The 22,754-nt window shown below is 39.5% G+C and overlaps 1 protein-coding gene across 3 annotated transcripts; it reads left to right on the top strand.

Annotated features, from left to right (window-relative positions):
• Positions 1 to 34: 34 nt before the first annotated feature.
• LOC117287725 (V-type proton ATPase 116 kDa subunit a-like) lies at positions 35 to 21,992 on the top strand. 3 transcript variants are annotated; one of them, XM_033768227.1, is made up of 20 exons: positions 35 to 99; positions 3,509 to 3,647; positions 4,128 to 4,206; positions 4,632 to 4,729; positions 5,545 to 5,673; positions 11,134 to 11,198; positions 11,719 to 11,845; positions 12,022 to 12,104; positions 12,681 to 12,987; positions 13,813 to 13,963; positions 14,548 to 14,687; positions 15,431 to 15,579; positions 16,192 to 16,276; positions 16,738 to 16,856; positions 17,456 to 17,663; positions 18,308 to 18,415; positions 18,919 to 19,056; positions 19,617 to 19,734; positions 20,531 to 20,702; positions 21,273 to 21,992. In XM_033768227.1, exons 2-20 carry the CDS (start codon positions 3,531 to 3,533, stop codon positions 21,361 to 21,363), a joined length of 2,484 nt encoding a protein of 827 aa, XP_033624118.1. In that variant the 5' UTR covers positions 35 to 99; positions 3,509 to 3,530; the 3' UTR covers positions 21,364 to 21,992. The 3 variants fall into 3 exon arrangements, with proteins under 3 accessions (XP_033624118.1, XP_033624117.1, XP_033624116.1); XM_033768226.1 differs by having other exon boundaries at positions 11,116 to 11,198; XM_033768225.1 differs by having other exon boundaries at positions 11,095 to 11,198.
• The last annotated feature ends 762 nt before the right edge of the window (positions 21,993 to 22,754 follow it).

Genomic DNA, 22,754 nt, shown 5'->3' with positions numbered 1-22,754 from the left:
TGTCAGTAAAAATGACGTCATGTAATTTATTCAGGAAAAATCGATCGGACCAGACATTATTTTCCGGAGACTGAGTGGTGGTTTTTCATGAAATAAACGGTAAAAAATTATTTGATTTTCATTTATGTTGTTGTAATTGTACAGTGCTTTATTTGATAAAAATGTGGTTGAATTATGCAACTGCCAAAGCTTTGTAAAACTGAGCTGTTTAAAAAATAAGGCAGGAATTCAACTTTGTTTTTGTCAATATTGTCAAATCATCACTGCTGCGTACGTGTGATTCGAGTAGAGCGCTACTCAAAAAATGACCGGTAAAAAATGTATGATTATGAAAAGTGGGCCAACCCAACCCTTTCATTCAATATCAAGTTTGTGTGATTATGCGCTAATTAATCTAATTGTTCATGCTGGGGGAAAGCTGTTGTTAATATGGAAAAGTTTCCGCATGGCGCCACCACTTTTTCATTCGATATGAAATAATTTAATTAATAAATTAGTATCATTCTAATTTACCTTATTGATATATCCCTTTTTGTAAAAATAAGTGAAAAAGTGGTGGCGCCATACGGAAAGTTATCCGTTAATATTAATAATATTAATCAACCTGCACCCCGCAGCGGCACTGGTTTTTAAATAAATTAATGATTTTAACTAAAAATTTTGGAAGAATTAAGATTTTAATTAATGTTTTTGTTTAAATTAACAACAAAAAAATAAGGCCTCATTTACAATTAAGTCAATAAAACAGTAAATATTCCATCTTCGCTCTTTCTTTTTTTAAGAATTAAGGTAAAATACAAATTAGATTTAAATTAAGTCATTATTTCGTACGCACGCAAACTCAAATGCACCAACTCATATGCCAACCAACTCGTATGCATAATTCACTACGTTAATTAAGCTTTGGTATATATATCCTCCCCTTACCAGTTTTCACGCTATTATGCCTTTTTCTTTGAATTGGGAAAAAAATAATGATGCCTTATATCAACCGATGCCCCAATTACCTTCTTTTGTTAATATGAAGTATGCAAACATATAATAAAACTTGATGGACATTGAAATGTTCACACTACACACCGATCTTCGATGTCTTCAACTGGCCCCTTTTGTTTTGAGTTTTTCCTGTTTTCACGGCAAACAAGAAAGCATGGTTTCCCGGTGAAGCCATACATGGAAGAAACATCTACAGTGACTACAAGTGTTCTTTGAGTCTCTGTGTATGACTCTATAGCCAGCAGTTGTCTTCGTTTTATTACCATGGTAATTTGCTAAAAATTTAAAATAAAAATAATTTAATAAAAAGTGTGAATAATCATTGGCTTTCAAATCTGATTTTTATTATTTTTCACCCCTTTTTTTTTCTCTTAAAATTTATAATAAAGCGTATAAATAAACAGTGATAATTGAATCAACAAGCTGATCGTTTAAATTTTAATATCAATAATAATATTGATCGGAGGGTTAAATAAAAAATCTCAAAAAATATGAGAAAAAGATATTTAAGGCACATGGCTTCTTTAAGCCTCTGGGTTTTTTTTCCAGAATGCTCAGCAAAATATTCAGTCACATGATTTGATCATCATGAATTGTGAATTGAAATAGTGTTTGATGAAACTTTTTCGATGGGCAAATATTTGTATATGGCCTCAACATTATGACATATTTTTGTACCTTGTAGAAATGCCTAAAATACCAAACTTTTTGCATTTAAAAGTGCAAATATCCAGTGGAGCCTTACGTGTTTCTAAGTTTTGGTCAAGGGAGAGGAGACTCTTTGCTTGGCAAATAAAACCACACAATTTTTATCTAGGGACTGTTTACATCGCGCACAGAGAGGTAAAAGATTTGCCACGATTTTAGGGACACCTCGAAAAACAGGACCTATGATATAGGGCCTAGCTAGGCCTAGGATAGGAGCAAGGGGAAAGAGGGCCATCAAGCTTGGCAGTTCTCCACTCAAAGTTTGTTTCACAATTTCTACAAAATTCTACATAGGCCTATGGGAAACCGTGAATGAATAGAAGCGTAGACTGCAGACTTGTTCACTTGACCTTGAATCTATAAAAAAAATACTTTATTAATCGAATGTTGTACACCAGGCCTGGAATTGCACCTTAGAACCCTCCTACTGATACACCATTCAAAACCATTCAAAATTCACTAACGTTTACAACCCCATCGTTTTTGTACACACATGGCAGTACCATTTGAGCAGGGTTGATGATAAGCTGTACTACCACTCAAAACCATTCAGATGGTTTCGAGCTGTGGATAAGCTGTACCTGTGTGCATTACCATAGCCGAATGGTTTCAGATGGTCAGCAAGCTGTTTAACAAATCCTGTAGTGTATATGACATAGTGTGTGGTAACCTCATAGCCAAGGACAGATTGGTCACCCCCACACTGCCTGGTATCACTCAGTCATGACAAAGTGGGATCCTTGATGCACCACTTAAAACAATGCTCATAGGATTCTGTACCAGCTGCACCACCATTCAAAACCATGTGGGGAACCAACTATGTGCACAGCTATCATACCATTCAATACCATTCACTTGAATGGTTTCAAAAGGTGTATCAACTTGTTACAAAAAGGCGCCGATTGTAGGAGGGCTTTAGAGAGGGAAGGCCAGTTTCATTTTGTAAAGGCACTTTCATTCAAAAATCTTTGGTTAAGTTTATGGGGAATTTTAAAGGGGCACCAAGGCCAAGACAAGGGGCAACAGAGGCTGTGGTCTCGGTGTAATTCCAGACCTGGTACCTATATTAAAGCTTCATGGTCATCCGTCATTTGTCTACTTTTGATCTGACTTTGATTTCCTGCCTTCACAGGAAATGATTATATTTGGTCCATTCTGTTATTGGTTTCTATTGCTGTTCTAATCCCTGATACATGTGGCTATTGTATGAGGCATTGAAATGTGCAGCAATTATCTGCTAAGCATTGAGTTGGCTTAAAGGGTTGTATCTCTGGTCAGCGGAGAGGACTGGTTGGACTTTAGTCGGTTAATCATTTGTGCATGCAGATGCGATCTGCAACATCTACAGTAGTAGGCCTTCTGGGAATCATTGACTCTGAACAGTAGTTACATCAGAATAAGTTGTTTCTGACATCACTGTGGTTCTCCTTTTATTGCTGACTGTAGGTAGGCCTATCGTAAGTTTTGTTATTTACATGCATGGTACAAATTTATACTTGGTGTTGTGCTCCGAGTGTTACAAAGCTTAAGATTTCAAGCCTTATGGTTTGTCTGAGAAAAACAATACTCCGAAGCTTGCAGATGCGATCAGCAATCAGCAACCTCAAAAGGCCTTATGGGCATCATTGTACATGTAGTTACATCAGAATAAGTTGTTTCCGACAAGACTGGGCTAGTTTTTTTGATGTACAATAGCTAATCTTTAAGTGCTACTACTACCTTCCTTCAGTCTCACAGAGCAATGCACTTTGTAATTTATCATTTATCCTCTAAATCTTGTCCCTTGTTTTTCCTTTTAATGCAGGTGAATCCGTAAAAGAGCAACCATGGGGACGCTTTTTCGCAGCGAGCAGATGTGCCTCGCGCAGGTGTTCCTCCAATCAGAAGCTGCGTACAATTGTGTGGCTGAGCTAGGAGAGCTTGGATTGGTCCAATTCAGGGATGTGAGTAGAGACTGTTCTTGTTTTAATTATTCTCTGGCTCAACTGATGCAAGGTTCTCCCCGGGTTATTTGTTCCAAAACTGTTGGGACCCAAATTTTGAAAGTTTAGCGTTCAGCAAGCTGAATTGAAATGAGGAATATTTTTGACCTGTGTTTATTAATTGGTTTAAAAGCACAACTGTGTAATCTGGGACAATATACTAAAGGGTTTTATCTCAATGATTTTTGTGTAAATTTGGTCTGCGGTAACAGTTTTCACTATGTGTATATCTACTGGCTGGGTAGATTATTTTTTTAAGAGAACTTTTCTTGCTGTATATTCTGCTAACGCGGAGTAGATTTTGGGGATTTGGGGAAGTTCTCTACTACCCGAATAAGATGTTTGGTGTTGTTAATGACATGTTTGATTTGAAAACTATGAAAAGAAAATAACCAAGTGTAATGGAGTGTAAAATTTGTCTCTTTTTATCCCTGGCTGCAGCTTAATCCTGACGTTAATGCATTCCAAAGAAAGTTTGTCAATGAGGTGAGACGATGTGATGAAATGGAGAGGAAACTACGTAAGTTTTCATTTTAAAAAGTTAAGCAGCTTATAAATGCATGTGTCAGTAAAAACAAGAATCAAACAAACAGTTTTTTTCTGCAATTCCACCTTTATTTTGTGAAACTCTGAGAAAGCCTTAAAGAAAGACTCTGCTTGGGTTAAAGCATCAGGCAATTATCTTTTCGTTGCACATATACTGTCCTTTTGGTCTGAAAGCAGTTTGCAACTGAGGTATCTATTTTCTCACCTTGAGAAATTCTAAAGTCCTTTTGTACACAAATATGATATCTTTCTGACCTATTAACCTTTGTCAGAACGTCCTTTATTTTTGACACTGCAGTTTTTTGGAGGCATGGTAGCATTTGTTTAGACTAGTTTTATCTGAGTTGCGGAAAAACTTGTGATTAACGGAAAACATTTATAAATGTTTGCATCTTCCAGGGTTCTTGGAGACAGAAATCCACAAGGCTGACATTCCTCTGCTGGACACAGGGGAGAACCCTGAGGCACCTGCTCCAAGAGAGATGATTGACCTAGAGGTACATTTTTAATATTATTATTATTATTATTTTTTATTTTTTAATGCAAGTCGCCTGAAACACAAGGCCTGAACGCCACTTCAAGGTGTGGGCTTCAATTATTTTTTCGAGAGGCCATTGCCACCTACTCCTAGGGCTGAAACAGGGTTACCCTTTTCACAGTCCATACGAATGTAGGCTTGGGTATCATCAGTCCGAAGCCTGGCCAGTAGAGCAGAAAGCACTACCTCCCCAATAATGATTAGATTATCCGTATACACATCTACTGGACCCAAATGAGGATGGATTCTGATTTAGGGGCCGTTCATAACACTCAATCTAACAAATAATGATTTTATGAGGCAGGTGTCAATTTCTGTGAGGGTGAGGCAATTTTTTCTTAGCTAAGGGCCCCTCAATGAGGAAAATGAAGACAGTTTCAAGAGGCACCAAAGCAATGACTCAAGGCCCGTTTTAAGCCATTTTGACATATGGTGGATACAATTCTATGACACTAGGTTTGGGTAAATTTGTCTGTTTGCACCCAAACCAAACAGTGCACTTCCATAATATCCACCATATTTCAAAAAGGCTATTGAGACCTGGCCCATCGTTATAGAACTGGTTAAGCAGAAAATATGTTCTGAGGAGCAAAATAAGCAGGATACCATTTGCAGATAGTGACATGGTATATTGGCTGGTAAACCTATTCTGGAAACCATAGTATTGTTGTGCTAAGCTTCTTCTTGTGCCCAAGCAGCTCTATGAAATCGGGCCATGTGGCTTTGAAAATTTAGAATAGACATTTACCTCTCGTTTTCAACACAAATTTCCAGGCTTGCTTTGAGAAGCTAGAGGTAGAAATGAAGGAGGTCAACACAAACCAGGAGGCACTCAAGAGGAACTTCCTGGAACTGACTGAGCTGAAACACATCCTCCGTAAAACCCAGACCTTCTTCGACGAGGTAATGTTTCGCAAACGAGGAAAGACGTTCCTGAGTCTGTTTGCATGTGTAGTTTTTTATATACTTAACGTAGCTCACACCTTTTTCAAACAAAATGTTTACGTGTATGTTTTAGATTGCAACTATAGGTACTCTCTGTTGGGAATTCTTGGGCAACATTTTAGCTGAAGTTTGAAATATTTTTACAAACGATTCCAGGTGGCTACTGGGTTTGTTGTCGAGATTCTCATTTCTTTCCTGGCCATTTGAGTTATAAATCTGGCCTTAATTTGTCAGAATCTCCTCCCAGTTGCTGCTCAAAAAACAAATGTTGAGTTTTGTGCGTTGCCAAATTAATTAATGATCGGTGCACCTTTTTTGAAAAGAAACAAAAACCTGTACAGGGTGCACCGAGGCGGCAACCGATTGTCAAATTAATCACTTGACTGTGAATTGACCAAAGTTGTTTGATTGCAAAAAAAACACAAGAATAAAACTTCAGGCTGTGAACTTTTCTCTTGAAGGGGCACAGAAGCAAGCCACTTCGGAATTGCAGCTGCGCATGTCTGTCACTGCAATTTGTCTATACCATTTGACAATACCAGCGGGTATTGTCAAAAGGTCACGGGCGATAGACAAAATCCTTTGTCAGCAGTAACAGACATGCACAGCTGCAATTCCGAAGTGGCTTATTTCCCTCTGGTAAGGGGGCACTTCTATGAGGGACATTTAAATTTGTATTGGAACTTTGCAAAGGGGCATCACAGCAAAATCACAGGGCAACACTGCAGTTGCTGTGGGTGCCGTGGGGGCTGTTTAGAGGCCTGAAACTTGCTGCGTTTACAGGACCAAGACAAATTGTTAATAGCCATAATCCCCTGCATGTGGCTTTAAGATATCACCACCTTTAGAATCTTGTAGACGGCTTTTTTCTTAATCTCATGATCTCACAGTTTGTTGCCCTTTTTGTTTTGTTTTCGATGGTTTTCAATTGTCAATCGATGTTTGCCACTACATTCTGCGCTTGTCTCTGTGTTACCACTGTAAGTCGCCTGCTCTTATAGGGCCATCCGTATATAACATACCCCCCCCCCCCCATGACATTTTGAGTCATGCTTTTATTAACAATCGCCCCCACACCTGTATATATTTATAACATGTATAATAAGCATGTGTGTTTAAGATATTACCCCCCTCCTTGACTTCATCTCCGCCCCTCCCATACCTGAAGCCCATCCCGTCTGTGCTCTTGGATTCTTTTTTGGTGCATTAGATCTGCATTAGCATAACAACAAAGTGAGCGTGTCACAACATGGTGTCCCATGGGGTTTAGATGCAGTAGACTGAGTTGTAGTGAAACTATTAACACACTTGTGATTACAAGATGGGCCGTCATTAACATTTCACTTTTAACATTGACGACGCAAAAGACAGGAAGGCCAAGTTGTAGAACTAGAATAAACTGGAGCCTGTTCTCTTCAAATTTTCTCTCCCATGTCTTCTTTTCCTGTAGCCTTCACTTTCACGGTTTTCCACAACAAAAATATGAAACAAAATGAAAATAGGGTGTTTGAAAACTCTTTCCACAAAAAGTCAGAGTTATCTTGTGAGTCACGCATCATTGTGAAACCATTTTTGCATTCCAAAAACTTGACTACATTCTGGCCAAACGTTGAGAAATTAAAACTGAAGCACTTCACTCTAGTACGAAACAAAATGTCCTACACTAGTCCAACTAGTCTACCACAGATCACACTGTGATCAGAGTCCATCAGTTTGTTATTATACAGTATGCTCAGCCATTGAGGTCCGACTTTCAAAGATTGCACACATAGCAAAGGTTATCCCAGATCTACCAGACTGACATTTGGCAGAGTTAAAGCTGGTACACCAAAAAAACGAGGAAAGAAATAACTTTCTCTCCAAATTACTCTACTTTACTAGTATACTCTCCTACCCAATATACTCCTGCAAAATTCGACTGTGGAGACCAACTCCACAGCCATGGTTTTTTTCACATATTAAAAGTCACTGGCCTCGGGCCTGTGATCTGGTGTAAAATTCAAGACATGAAGCCCATAGTCTTCCATCCAATGTGATACCAATGTATGGGAGGTAATGCTACTTGTAGTTGTATGCATGTTGAATATCATTGAGTCAGAGTTCAGCTGCATTATTTGATTTTGCACCAACTGAAGAAAAGGAAAAAACAGTTAATGATTTATTTTGTTGTTATCATCTCTTTGTATGTTATGTATGGATGGCACTATTTCTGTTTTCGTGTTGTTGCTTGTGTGCTGATGAAATGCGGGTGCATTCCATGGTAGGTGAAGATAGTTTGTCACAAGATCTTGGTTGACATCAGATATGGCGGATAACAACAAAACTGACACCTGTGTTTCAGATGAAATTCTCATGGGAAAAAATTCTTAAATTCCTACTTTGTTTGTGAAAGCGCGTTTTTAATTATTTGGGAAACCTACTTGCATTACGATTCTTTTGCATTATGAGCGATTATTGAACACACAAAGCAGTTTGTTGAAAATCATCTGTATTGATTGATTACTTTAAATGATTTCCCAACTTGGTTGTATTCAAACATGTTCTGTGAATTCAGATCTGGTAAATTTGATTTGCCATTTTGTAATTTTCTTGTTGAGACAATATGAGAGATGCCAAAACTTTGGTTATATCTTTTATCTTAATTAACCCTTGTTCGGCCATGAGTCAGCTCCCCTTGTGTGCAACTGGTGTGCAGTGTACATTTTTGGCGAGGAGCTCGGGTGCCAGACACGCACCCAATTTTTATTGGCTCCTAAAATGGAAGACCATGTCCAAAAGTAGTTGTGTGTTACTTGGTGCCGGATGTTGATATTTTAGGGTAATATTTTGGCTCTTAGATTTTCTTTTACTGATTCAAAAAAACTACAGCAGTTGTTTGCTATAAAATGTTGCCATTAAACTGTCCCTACTGTCCCCTTTACAAGGGATGATTTTTCTCCCTTCAAATCTGTCTCTACCTCTCTCGGCATGAAGGAATGACGACTTATTATTAATCTTACAAACAACATCAGTTTCTCTGACATTCTAACTGATATCTAGTAATTTTCGCTACTTGGAATGCATTAGCATGTTTTTCAACTCAAGATCACCACTATGTATGCACCCTGTGGCGACACAGTTCTGATCGTTTCTTCACTTTTTCTTTCACCTTCTGAATAATTTTTAAACGTATGGTTATTTAGTTTACTGTATTAATATAGCACTGATCATGAGATTCACACTTTACTGTGCACGATGAAGTGAACAGAACCGGTTTTCAGTGTTTGGTTCAGATTTTGAAAGTCGTAAATACCGGGTAAAAAACATACTGATTGAACAGAACTCGTGCAGTGAATTCACATGATGCTTTGAATTGACTTTTTAACTGAAGCCATTTTGCGAGTAAGGTTTGATTATATAGTCTGGTGCAATGACCTGCCAGGTCACAAGTTCCGCTAAAATTTTAAATTTCTCAGACTTGTGATAGTTGCTGTGTAATATGGTTCGGGCAAGCTTTTGCATAGTACATAAGAGAATGCAAATGCCCGTACGCAACATATTAGAACCTTTAGACCGGTCCAAGCCTGCAAATTTGTTAAACGCTGTAAAGCAATGTACAGAGGACCGGAGTGGTCTAAAAACTGCTTTAAAGGCTTGCACATTCTATTCTGAATGAATGTGTATGGCACACTATGGTACCAGGTTTGCTCATCTGGAAATCCCTATACTAAAGCTTGCCCTAAACCATTACATAGCAACCATCTCTATAGTCTGAGGAATTCAAATCTGAGTGGTAATTTGTGACTCTGCAAGTCTTGGTACCAGACATTATTCAAATCTAGCTCACTTTATTCAAATTAGCAGAGCTTACATCATGAATTATTCATGAGCACAACTTTCCATTGTGTGTGTATAATTTGTTGAAAGTGTGTATTGTTATTTGATGTCTCATAAAATACTGTACCAGCCGGGTAACTTCATTCTAAAAACATGGGTTTTGAAATATTTGTTCAAGCCCATGTATTTACAACCCTTTCATTTTTTTATAACAGTTTGTTCACATTGGTTACACATTGGAGAAAACAATGCAAATGAATTTTGTTTTCCGTACATTCTTAATAATGTCAGTGCATATCGTCAAATATGCATTAACATTTTGTATTGCCCAAGTGCTGCTGGTATGTTCAAAAAGAAAAATAGTTGTCAGATTTTTTTGTCAACAAAAATATCATTGTAAAAATCAACTTCAGAAAGCTAATTACAATTTGAGTAAAGTACAATTGGCATATCTGATGAAACAGATAATATAACTTTTGCAATACATCTGACGATTTCTAAAACTGATTAAGGCTTGTTACAGAGTGGTAGTTTGGCCGTTTTATTTTTTTATAGAATACGTTGGAATGAATTTACCCCAGGGTACATTAACAATAGATGTTAGACTAGATATTGGTTATATCAATTATTTGAGTTGCACTAACCCCCCCTCTGTGCACCTAATCATTATGACTTTACTCACTTGGTGGCAGACTAGTATGGCACCCAGTAGCTGGCAGCTTCTTATGCAAGATGAAACATTGATATCATCACAGAGCCGGACTATTTTGTTTTGGCGTTGAGTAGCAGGTTTGAACAAACAAACAAAACTGTCAGAAGTGAATTACAACAAGCCATGGCCGTTGCCCCTGTCTTGGCCTTGGTGCCCCTTCAAAAGTTTCCCATAGATTTTCAAATGGAAGTGCCCCTTTGCAAAGTGAAAATAGCTTAGCCCTCTGAAAGACGAAATTCTAGGCCTGAATTTCTACTAAAATTTCAGGTTGTTATTTTTTATTTATGAGCTAAAATCTGAAATCCATCCAAAAACAGAATCACTGATTCTGTAAGAATTTGACACATTTTGATCTTTGGGACGAGGCTCTAGCAAAACCTTCCTAAAGTCTCTTACTTCGATTCTTAGAAGACAAGAGAAAATCATCCTGTGGAACACCTCAACTCTTTTGAGGAAAACAAAAACAGTTGTCGACCACCGGTTCTTTTCAGAACCAACACTACTCAAAAGAGATTTACACACGGTGCTACCCACAGCAAACCTCACCGAATCAATCCAATCTCAGAATTGTACTTTGCCACACAGTGAGAAAAAGCATACATGTAAACAAATGTGCATCACTTTTATTTTGATTTTGATTTTAATTTTTGTTTGACGGGTATTGTGTGCGTATGTAAACATTGTACCCCTTGCCTTGCATGCATGGGCCTTGATGGCGTCTTGTGTTTCAACTTGTGCTACCCCTCCTCTCCCTCTCCTCCTCCCTTCATTTCATCTCCCCCTCCTCCTACTCGTACCCCCAAATGGTCTGGTCTTCCCCCCGTCTTCCCCCCCAACCATCATATAAACAGGCTGAATTGCATCACCAGCAGATGCACGATGCGGATAAGGAGGAGGAGGCCCACACGCTGCTAGGAGACGAGGGACCGCGGACCGGGATGCCGATGAGGCTCGGGTAGGTACTTCAGGGATGATCAATTTCAGACTTTTTAAAGTCTGTCTGGTAAATTAAAAAAAAACTGTGTTTATCTGAATACAATAAGTCAAGCTGTTTGATCTACATGTACTTCTCCAGTGCTGGCGATACTGTTCCCAAAGGCTCCTTGGAATTTTAAACTCCAGGGGGTACCAAAGGTGGACATGCCATCATTTCAACGTACCTCCTAAGATCTGGATCCCAGTTTTAGACTTATTCGTCAGCATGAGACTCTCAACCCTGCTGCTACACAGGGTCCTCAATTGAGGTTGTTGGAATGTTTTCTACTTTGTGTGCATTACTATAATGTGTGACGGCCCAACATTCAAATATGCAAATGTCTATGGGGATGGGTTGCCCTGGTCTTGGCCTTGGTGCCCATTAATTCCTAGTTGGTGTTCCGTTATTTTATAAAAAGCAAAAAATAATAATAATAAGACCGTAAGATCATTATTATCTGTTCGAATTTAAATACTTTTGTTGTTGATTCTCTCCATAGATTTGTTGCGGGTGTAATTCAACGTGAACGCATCCCGGCTTTCGAGCAGATGTTATGGCGAGTTTGCCGCGGCAACGTTTTCCTGCGACAGGCCGAGATGGACAGCCCCCTGGAAGACCCTACCACGGTGAGAATAAACACATTTGAATTTATGGCTACCGCTATGGGTGTTGCTAAGGGTGCCCTTTACTTCATTGCATGATGACTCCTTTGATTTAGAACATATTGAATGTCAGGGGATAAACAATTTATTTACTTAATTACTAGTAATTAATCAATTGTTGACTGCGTTTTGTGTTGCAGGGAGACCAGGTACACAAGTCTGTTTTCATCATCTTCTTCCAAGGTGATCAGCTGAAGAATAGAGTCAAGAAAATATGTGAAGGGTACGTTTAAAAATAATAATAAAAACTATGTCATACATGACACATGAACATTATGACCAAGTTGGTTTCAGCTTCCTGGAAACACTTCAGCTTCCTGGAGAAAAGGCAGTGTGAGATGTGAAAACTTCTATCTTAATCAATAACAATAACCAACTCTTTACAGGTACCAGTTCACTCCTGGGTGAAGAGAAAAATGGCAAGATCGGGATTCAAACTCTCCCTCTGATAACCCAACAGAATAAGCCAGCGGAACTTACAAGTCTGATATACTATACACCTCGGCCACGACAAGCCATTATTTTAATCAGGGTCATTGCTGTCCCATTAGTAAGGGAAGTGACTAAAGCTAGGCTTAGAGTGAGCTTGAAACATTTGTTTGAGTCATTCAAACACCGGTTCTTTCCAGAACCTTCACAACTCAAGAGAGAGTTGCTTCATGTACATGGTGCTACCAAAACCCTTACTAGACAATGAGCTGGCCTTGATATCCTCCATCTCTACTCGAAGAAGTCATGGGAATTTTATGACACATTCGTTTCTTTTTCTGATGGTTATCCCCCTTTTTCAACTCCTAAGGTTCCGCGCCACTCTGTACCCGTGCCCGGAGACCCAGCCGGAGCGTCGCGAGATGAGCATTGGCGTCATGACACGGATAGAGGACCTCCAGGCGGTCCTGAGCCAGACGGAGGAGCACCGCCAGCGCGTCCTCTCGTCGGCAGCCAAGAACGTGCGGGTGTGGTTCATCAAGGTGCGCAAGCTGAAGGCGGTCTACCACACCCTGAATCTCTTCAATCTGGACGTGACGCAGAAGTGTCTGATCGCGGAGTGCTGGTGCCCCGTGACGGACCTGGATAAGATCCAGATGGGTCTACGCAGGGGAACGGTGAGTTCATTGTTTGGTTTGTGCTTTTTTCTCCACATTTTGTTCGAGATCACCTGTTTGTCAAGACGGCTTATCTCTGAGCTGGTTCTGTACTTTGACTTTGTATGCTCAGTGCTGTAAAGGTTTTAGTTGCAATTTCATATCCATAGTGATCAAAAGGGCATTATATGAAAAGTGTGTATACAGTCAGTCAAAATCCACAAACAGTTAGTGTTTTTCTTAAACCAATTACTCTAGATCCATGAACTCCATTTACCAGGAGCTCCAAAGAATTCATTACCAATTTCCGACACCCATACAAGCTGCACTAACCGATGACTTGTAGACAGTACTGGGCAGAACTCTTTTCATTAAAACAAAAATGATGAGATCGGCAATAAAAATGTTTCAACTAATCGTGGTTAAGAGCATCAAATTCAAGTTCTGGTGCTAAGTCATCAGAGTGTGGGTTCGAATCCCGGTCTTTGAGAAAGATACTTTACTATAATTGCTTCTCTTCACCCAGGTGTATAAATGGGTACCTGCGAGGGTAGAGGTTGATATTGTGAATGAAAAAGCCTTTGGAGCGATATAAACTGTTGCCCAGGTTGAATACTGAGAAACATTAAAAGGGATGTTATTGGCCCTATGACCAGGGCACTAATGTAAAGTGCATTGATACGGTTAATGTGTAATGCGCTATATAAGAGTTATTATTAAATTAATCGTGTCATGAATATTTATTCTGTTAACCCTGATTCTTGGAGTCGGTGTAATGTGACTAACCATAGAATTGCCCGATGCTTGATGTCTCTCTTTTGTCTTGTCTGCCCGTTCTTACCGCAGGAACGTAGCGGCTCAACAGTACCATCCATCCTGAATCGTATGGACACCCATGAGGACCCACCCACCTTCAACAAGACCAACAAATTCACAGAGGTGTTCCAGGGTATCGTGGATGCCTACGGAGTGTCCGACTACCGAGAGGTCAACCCAGGTATAAGAGAATCCTCCATAAACTAGGACCCAACTAATATATGCTTAGCAGAAACTAAATTGGGTCTTATCATTCATAAACTTCAAAACCTGTCTTTAAAAGACACTGGACACTAATGGAAATTGTCAAAGACCAGTCTTCTCACTTTCTTGTATCTCAACATATGCATAAAATAACAAACCTGTGAAAATTTGAACTCAATCGTTCATCGAAGTTGCGAGATAGTAATGATAGAAAAAACACCCTTGTCACACAAAGTTGTGGGCTTTCAGATGCTTGATTTCGAGACCTCAAATTCTAAATCTGAAGTCTCAAAATCAAAGTGTGGAAATTTACTTCTTTCTCGAAATCTACATTACTTCAGAGGTACCTGTTGCTCATAATGTTTTATACTATCAACATCTCCCCATTCCTCGTTACCAAGAAAGGTTTTATGCTAATAATTATTTTGAGTAATTACCAATAGTGTCCATTGTTTTTAGAAGGTGTTTTTACAGCACCTTGTTGGTGGAAACATACACTATATAAGATTGCAATTTTAAATGACAAGGATAGACTTTGATTAAATTTTCTGTTCTTGACAGCACCCTATGCTATCATCACATTCCCCTTCCTGTTCTCGGTGATGTTCGGAGACACTGGCCATGGCCTGATCATGTTCCTCTTTGCACTCTGGATGGTCATGAGTGAAAAGAAGCTAGCTGCCAGCATGGGTGACAATGAGGTAAAAAAAACACAACTAAACGCATCGCTCATGGCCGAGTGGGTTAGACCACCGGACTCGAGCTCTGGTGTTTCTGTTCAGCTTTGTGGGTTCGAGTCCCAGACGTGACACTTGTGTTCTTAAAAGCAAGACACTTAATCATTATTGCTGTGTTATTCGGATGGAAGTGCACTTACGGGAAAGAGAAGGGGTTCGCCCAAGTGCTCCTGGTTTGATTGGCTGCATGTTGCGCCATAACATCTTGTAAACCTTAACATGTTACAAGATTGTTTTAGATCAGTTTTAGACGGGGAGAAAATGCTCATGCAATCATGATGGAAATCCCAATCTGCGTTCAAGGCTCCGGTCTGAAGGAGATATTCAAATGGGGGTCCACATAAGTGAAAAGTAGGGAAGAACAAAGTGCTTTCATTACAAAGTTTCCAAACTCCTAACTCTGCGTCGGTCCTAGCCAACGCTGAAGAACACTGAGCAGCTAAATCAGTCCATGCAAAACCAAAGGCAAATGTTCAAATCCCCTGATGATACAGAACTGCAGAATTCAATTTTATATAAACCTTTCTTACTCGAGTCCCACCCGAGTAACATGCCAAGTGATTTTGTTCACAGGACTCGGGGAAAGTACCGAGTAAACAGTGCTAACACACATCGGAGTTTATGGGTAAAACCAAAATTAATCTTCTGTATCCCTCATGCAAATTTCCATCTATAAAATTACCAAATTTTATTTAATTTTTTTTCAGATATTCGGGATGTTCTTTGGTGGTCGTTACATCATTCTACTGATGGGTCTCTTCTCCATGTACGCCGGCTTCGTCTACAACGACGCCTTCTCAAAATCGTTCAATATATTTGGCTCGTCGTGGAAAGTGTCCGGCATGGCCAACTTTACGTGAGTGAACTTTTCATCCACCTACAAGAAATGTTCAACCCACATTACGTCTTTGCGGCAGACATTGTTACCACAGAGTTTTTATTGCAGTTTTGTTTCACTATTCTTCACGTACACATTAATCTGGAGGTCGTTGGCTCGAGTAAATCTGTCTTTGTTCAACCTCAAATCAAAGACCCATTCTAACAGCTTTATTCCATGTCCAGCTTCTCCTTGGAATTCCTTGCCTGGTGCATGTTTCCCTCCATCTTACAATCTTGACTGTTTTAAGAGGAATATCAATTCCTGCCTTCAGCTTCTCGAGTTATGTTCATCTTGAATGGTGTTTCTTCTTGTGGCTTCTTACTAAGAGTGGCCCTTAATCTTGTTTGGGGCGGACTTGCATTACAACAAGAACAATAACAAAACGCAGAGTTTTTTAAGCAGTTTTTGTTTCACTTTTTTTTATAGGTAGTGCAAACGGCTGTTTAATTTCATAGGGTGATCTTGCAATTGAAAAGCAACAACAAAAACAGAAGTTTTAAAATCAGTTTTTGTTTCTCTTTTCATTATATATATTGCAAATGGCCGATTCATTTCATGGTCCATTTATTTTATCTTTTTCATCTACAGTAAAGGTTTGCTGGAGGGAGAGGAGGATTTCCAACTGGACCCTAAGCAGGCTTTTACCGGACCCTACCCTTACGGGTTAGATCCAGTAAGTCCACCTTCTTCTGCCTGTAAAAGTGATGCTTTTACTCATCCACATTTGGATTTTAAAAGATTGTTCTGCAATTGAAAAGTGGAACTCAATTGTGTCGATTTACAACCCCCTCCTACTGTCTGACCACTCAATGCCATTTTCAAATGGCATGTCCTAAATCACCCCCAAAATTACCAAATGAGTTTCCTCGGAACTACTTCTGTCTAAGATCTCTTATAAATTAACCAAGAACCTAGATAAGAAGTCTCCAAAACAATCTACTCTGCAGTAGTATAGCAAGACAAGTTCTCAAAAGAAAGAACATAATCTAACCAGCAAGTAGATCTATACAAATGGTATACCACAAAGCAAAGAGACATTGATACCTCACCATGCAATGCCTCAAATCCAATATAACCTTAGATTCCTTTGCCTATTTTCAGTTATTACTTTTTTCTCTACCCTCTACCCTCTAGATCTGGCAGCTGTCAACCAACAAACTTTCCTTCCTGAACTCCTTCAAGATGAAGATGTCCATCATCTTCGGTGTTGCTCAGATGTCCTTTGGTGTGGTCCTCAGTGCTTTTAATCACAAGTACGTTACTCGTGTACTAATGTAGCAGGTAGTCCTTAAAGGGTAACTGGTAGTTGCGACTTTGGTTGACCTCAACAATAAGGATCTCTGTAGAGTTATATGCTAGGTCAAGTAAGGTCGTGGCTACTGTTTACCCTTTAAACGCTATCATCATACGGCATTCAGTGACAAAGGTCCAGTTCACAGAGCATACTGATCAAAATGTTGAGTTGTCAACCACCCGTTCTTTTCAGAACCAACACTACTCAAAAGAGATTTACACATGGTGCTACCGCAAACCTCACCTAATTAGAGTACATGCAGTTGATGGTTTTTTCTGACACCACCAATTACAAATGTGTTTTGTGACCATGAGCTGTCCCAACTCTAATCAAACACTCAACACCTGAATGATTGAACTCTGAAATTATTGAGGTGCCTGGCCTCCTGTAGGAAAGCACAGGCTCCCTTTTGACAGCCACAGCTTCCGTCAGAAGGAAATACTGAATGTTGAAACTCCTTGAGCCTCACCGAGAGTTAGATATGAGCCACTATTATCCTCCTTAAAATGTCTTCTTAACTCCGTCATCAACCCTTTTGTCCTCGCCCTCTCGTTCTAGGTATTTCAAGAAGCCCATCAACATGTGGTGTGAGTTCGTCCCCCAGCTGATCTTCTTGGAGTTCATCTTCGGCTACCTGGTGGTCATGATCTTCCTAAAGTGGTTCATCTTCAACGCAGGGAACTCTGAGAACGCCCCGAGTCTCATCATTACCCTCATCAACATGTTCCTCTTCACCCCTCCGCAGGGTGATCTCTACAATGGACAGGTATAACAGGGATGGGAATGGAACTTTGAAAAACTCCAATGAGGGAATATAATGCCAAGCTGTCAACAGCCAATCTCTCTCATACAAACATTGGTTTAACGTCTATGATTATGAATTGCACAAATCAAGAAATTGTGATTCAGTAACTGGACAACAATACTTATTGTAGTCATTGTGACTTGAGGAGTAACCAGGACAATGGGAAATGTTGTCTTTCTTTTGCATGTTGTGACAAATAAAATATGATAATAATGAAGTGGGGTATGTAATTGTAATATGGAACAATGGTATGTATAAAGGGTCTTAAAAATAAATAAAAAAACACACACAAAAACACAATGTGCTGTACATGTAGTTTTTGAGAAATGAATAAGACAATGTCATGAAAATAATTTTCGTCTCGGTGATCATGAGACGAAAATAATTTTTGCATGTAAAAACGTATTTTTATGACATTGTTTTACTCATTTTGCAAAAACTACAGCACCTCAGCAAGTAATATTTTCAGGGAAGCTTTCTACCATCATTATCTTCAAATGGTGTAAGTTTAATGTAAACCTGTGGGCTACGTGTTATGTGTTACAAAAAGTACCCACATCTTTTAACATGCAAACTGATTGTCTCTGTGTGTGTGTTTTGTTCAGTTTGCAACCCAGGCATTGTTGGTGATTCTTGCAGTCGTCTGTATTCCGTGGATGCTGTTTGCCAAACCTGTCTTCCTCAAACTCCAGCATAACAAGAACCTCAGTAAGGTGAGCAAGCCGTCCGTCTCTTTCAAGATGATTGTTCTTGGTTCTTTTACAAGCGCTCACCGCAACACAGGGGACTCTGTGGCTTTCCCGTCCTGTCCGAAGGACAGTGACATTTTTAATTTTATTTTATTTGGTAGGCGAATTCACTTCACAAGGCTGGTTGGCCACTTTTACAGTTAACCGATTTGGGCTGTCAACCCAAATCAGGTATCACCAGGGGAACGTTGCCACCTACCCCTGGGGCTGAAACAGGGTTAATCTGTCCTTCACAGTCCATCAGGATGTAGGCATGGGTATCAATACAATACAATACAGTAGGCATTTATATAGCGCCCCACCAAGTATCGTCCACTACGAGTCTGGCTGGTAGAGCAGAATGCATTACCTTCACAAATAGTGCCATGTACTAGACCAACACATGAGCACTAACTGCCTATGATCCCTTCCTTTTACTTGATATTTTTTCTCCCATCGATAATAACTTCTGATTTAATTTCTTCCAGGCGATCCGTTACCGCGATGTTCGTATGTTGAAGAACGGCAGTGTGGGAGAGGAGACGGCTGAGGTGGTTCACCATGACGCCATGGAGGCAGCGGCTTCTGACTCTGGTAGCTCAGATGAACCAGATCACGGTGACCAGGTAAGGAGGGGTCGTTTAGGGTTAAGGGCAAGGATCAGGGGTGGATTTCACAAAGAATTAAGACTAGTTTTATCTTGATGTTAGGAAGAGTTACTACCTTGGACTAGTCTTAAATGTTTAATAACTCCTAAAGAGTCCTAGGACTAGTCGTACATGTATGTTAGGACTACTTTTGTGAAATCGACTCCTGATCACTTATATAGAATCACTTAATAACAAATTTAGAAAAATCTACTCCTGTAGTAGAATATAAAGCAAGACAATTTCTCAAAAGAATCTAATCTATCCAGGAAGGGATACACATAGTGTAACCACAAACCAACTATATACTAATACCTCACTATGCAATGCCTCAAGTCGCATATCTTCATGATTATTGTACAAATCCTGATTGCTGGATGCAAATATTGGCGCAGCTTGTAACCCTGCAGAAGATGGCAACTGGAAGAATTATAAAAACTTTCAACATTGGTTATTTCCCCCCCACTCCTCCAAAGGCAATGGGCAGGTTTAAGATTTTCAATCAAACAGTGTTTTTATTGTGTGTATTTTTCTTGCAGTTTGACTTTGGTGAAGTCTTGATATACCAAGGCATCCACACCATTGAGTTCTGTTTGGGATGCATCTCCCACACTGCGTCTTACCTCCGACTCTGGGCCTTGTCTCTAGCTCACGCCGGTAAGACTTAATAGAGCATATGTGCAAGAAGTAACAACATTATAATCTCATCACATTCGCGGCAAACTACATGGTTCAGCTCCACCGTACATGCAAAATCTGTTGATGCTCCGTACCAACCTGAAATTGCGCTTTTGATTTTGTTACATTTCTGTGTACTATTTAATTATCACAATTGGGGGTTTTGTTTCCAACAAGAGTATGGAATAAACGTCTTATTGAATTGAAGTATTATTTAATTGAAATTAATAAACAATACACTTCATTTCCCGAGTCCTGTGAAAAAGTATCACAGGCATGTTACTCAGGTGAGATTCGAACCCACGACCCTTGCAATTCTAGAGCAGTGTCTTACCAACTAGACTAATGAGGTTGCCCGGTGGCTAGAGGCAGTTCGAACCCTATGTTTTGGCAGCGGGTACCGCAACGATTTAAGAGATGTAAAATTTGCATTCACAGGACTCGGGAAAGTACTGAGTATACAGTTCTAACACACATCGGTGTATGGGTAACAAACCAAAATTAATATTCTTTATCCCGATGCAAATTTGACATCTCTTACAATACACTTCATGTTTTTGAACTGCCTTGGCCAGTTACGGGGTCTTCATCAAACTCCCTTGGCCAGTTATGGGACAGGGCCTTTTCCAACATAGCACCAAGACTCTGGAATTCACTTCCTGAAGACCTCGAGCAAATGCACAACATCACTCTCTTCCATCATTTTTAACAAGTCGGCCCGGAGATAGAAGAGGAAAGTTTTTCAACCCAATTTTTGTTGTTCCTCCTTTCTCAGAATTGTCGGAGGTCCTGTGGAGCATGTTATTCAGTATTGGCTTGCAGATGGAATCCATCCTTGGGTTTATTGTCATCTGGGCAGTGTTCAGCGCCTGGGCTGTCTTGACCATGGCCATCTTGCTCCTGATGGAAGGGCTGTCTGCATTTCTACACACCCTACGTCTGCACTGGTAAGCATCTTTCAAAAAGTAGCTCAGCAGAAAAATTTTGCTCACGATGATAAGGTTACCAGCCAAACTACCATGCCGCATGTTTAATTTGTGACTGGTATCCTGCTCAATATCTGCTTAGCGGAAAATTTGTAATTAATATTTTCTGCTTAAGCAGCTCTATGAAATTGGGCCGTGACCTGGAATTTTCATCTTTTGACAGGACAAGACTTTTTTTTTTTTTTTTTGCAAAGGGCAATTCCTTTGGTACATCTGAGAGTCCATGTGTTACTTTTGAAGGGGCACCAAAGCTAACATCCAGGGCAGCAGGCAATTGTCTCCATGTTTCTGTAGTTTCAGGCCTGTAACCATTACAATTGTTTTGTCTTTTTTTTGCGAATCTACAAACAAGGTACTCAAGGTGGTGCTTGAACAAAGGGAAACATTTTTGAAAAAAGCTGCCACTGCAAAAGTACATGGTCCCCCGATCGTGTTCTTGAAATTTGTACGTCTGAACAGATCATACATTTTAAGAATTTTGAGAGAGATATTAGAATGTGACAAGATGGTTTTTGTTCCCCTCTCTCACAGGGTTGAATTCCAGAGTAAGTTCTACAAGGGCGAGGGACACGCCTTCAAGCCGTTCTCCTTTGAAGCAATGCTGGAAGCCAAGGATGAATAAATATCTCTTAAATATCAAGAAAAAAAATCCAGTTTGTGAGAAGGCCAGCTCAGTAACTCAAACAAATATCCAATAACTGTGACAGTTTACAGTGTTAGATTTGCGCATGTTTAATGGACAGATGATTTTCAGGGCGTTTTGTTTTTTTCTTCACCCATGATATGAAACTCAGTAATAGACTGGCTCCCTTTGTATGATGATTATGTGGTATGGTGTACATGTTAGTAGCATGTAGGGAACCCAACACACGTGTTCAGTAGCAAAAGAAAGTTTTATGGACGTGTCTGGATCCAGGGTCTTTGGCTTCGGCTGCTGCTGTTAGCCAAAGCACTTTCAGACGCTAACAGACTATGCACTTTACAGTGGCCTGGCCATTGTTGCAGCTGAAGTCATTTTTATTTTTTATTTTTGAGCTTGAGAATTAATCTACGACTAACTTTCCAGGCAGTTTTCCCCTCTGATAGGAAGTTTGTTAAAAGTTATCCCACTAGCAGCTAGGTATTAATGGTTTCCCTTCTTTGTGCAATCTATACTGAGGTTATGCTAATCAAGGCAGGGTGTAGTTTGGGTGATTGTCAATGAAAAGTATCTTCACTTGGTGTAGCCCAACATTTCGATAAAAAAAAAAACATGTAAAAATTTGGGCTTAGTTGGTCAATGATGTTGCAAGAAAATTATGAAAGAATGAAACACACTTTTGGAATAGAATTGTGTGCTTTCACATGCCTGAGAATGGCTTCATGGCTGAAGCCTTTCTCAGTTTCAAATTGTTAGGTGAAAATTTACTCCTTTCTCTAAAAATGAATTACTTCACAGGGGGGTTGTTTCTAAGGATGTTTTAAAGCATCAACAGCTCTCCAGTACTCTTTACCAAGTAAGGTTTTATGGTCATTACCTTGTGGAAAAATAAACAAAAGTAAACCCTGCCTTTAAGTTAGATTATTTTTATTTTGGAAAGATAAAGCGCAATTTTAATGAATTATACCCACCAATTTCCATTTACAAAAGACAAGTATTGTTATTGATGAAGTTTTGAGAGGCCATATTGGATTATTATACTTTCACACAGAGGCTAGCTTCTTTTACAGACTGGTGCCATTCTTATCTAATTTCCACACAACTCAAGATGAGTTGCAATTTGGTATAGGGGAGTCAGAGAATCTGATTCTTAACTGAGTCTCAATTTTAAAAAGTACTTTTTAAAGCACAACCAAATTCTAGGTTTTAGGTTTTCAGCTACAGTTTTCTTGAAAGCAACTCCATTTCTGATGGAAATATTTGACCAACAAAAATAGTTTAGTTTATCCTTACCGATCCTGTATAATATGTTGAAGTACTGTTGGTCAATTATCATGGCTTTTCAGCCTCATTAAAGGAACACGTTGCCTTGG

The sequence above is a fragment of the Asterias rubens genome, chromosome 3 (genome assembly GCF_902459465.1).
Source record: "Asterias rubens chromosome 3, eAstRub1.3, whole genome shotgun sequence".
In the NCBI taxonomy this organism is placed as follows: Eukaryota; Metazoa; Echinodermata; class Asteroidea; order Forcipulatida; family Asteriidae; genus Asterias; species Asterias rubens.
The sequence above is the reverse complement of the archived record's forward strand: the minus strand, read 5'-3'. Positions and strand labels throughout refer to the sequence as shown.

What these genes read in the sequence shown, in the direction of transcription:
- LOC117287725 (XM_033768225.1), top strand. Translation starts at nt 3,531, where the DNA reads ATGGGGACGCTTTTTCGCAGCGAGCAGATGTGCCTCGCGCAGGTGTTC. An exon ending in ACCCTTACGGGTTAGATCCA is followed by an intron (nt 16,277 to 16,737) that starts GTAAGTCCACCT and finishes TCTACCCTCTAG; the next exon opens with ATCTGGCAGCTGTCAACCAA. An exon ending in CTTGTCTCTAGCTCACGCCG is followed by an intron (nt 19,735 to 20,530) that starts GTAAGACTTAAT and finishes CTCCTTTCTCAG; the next exon opens with AATTGTCGGAGGTCCTGTGG.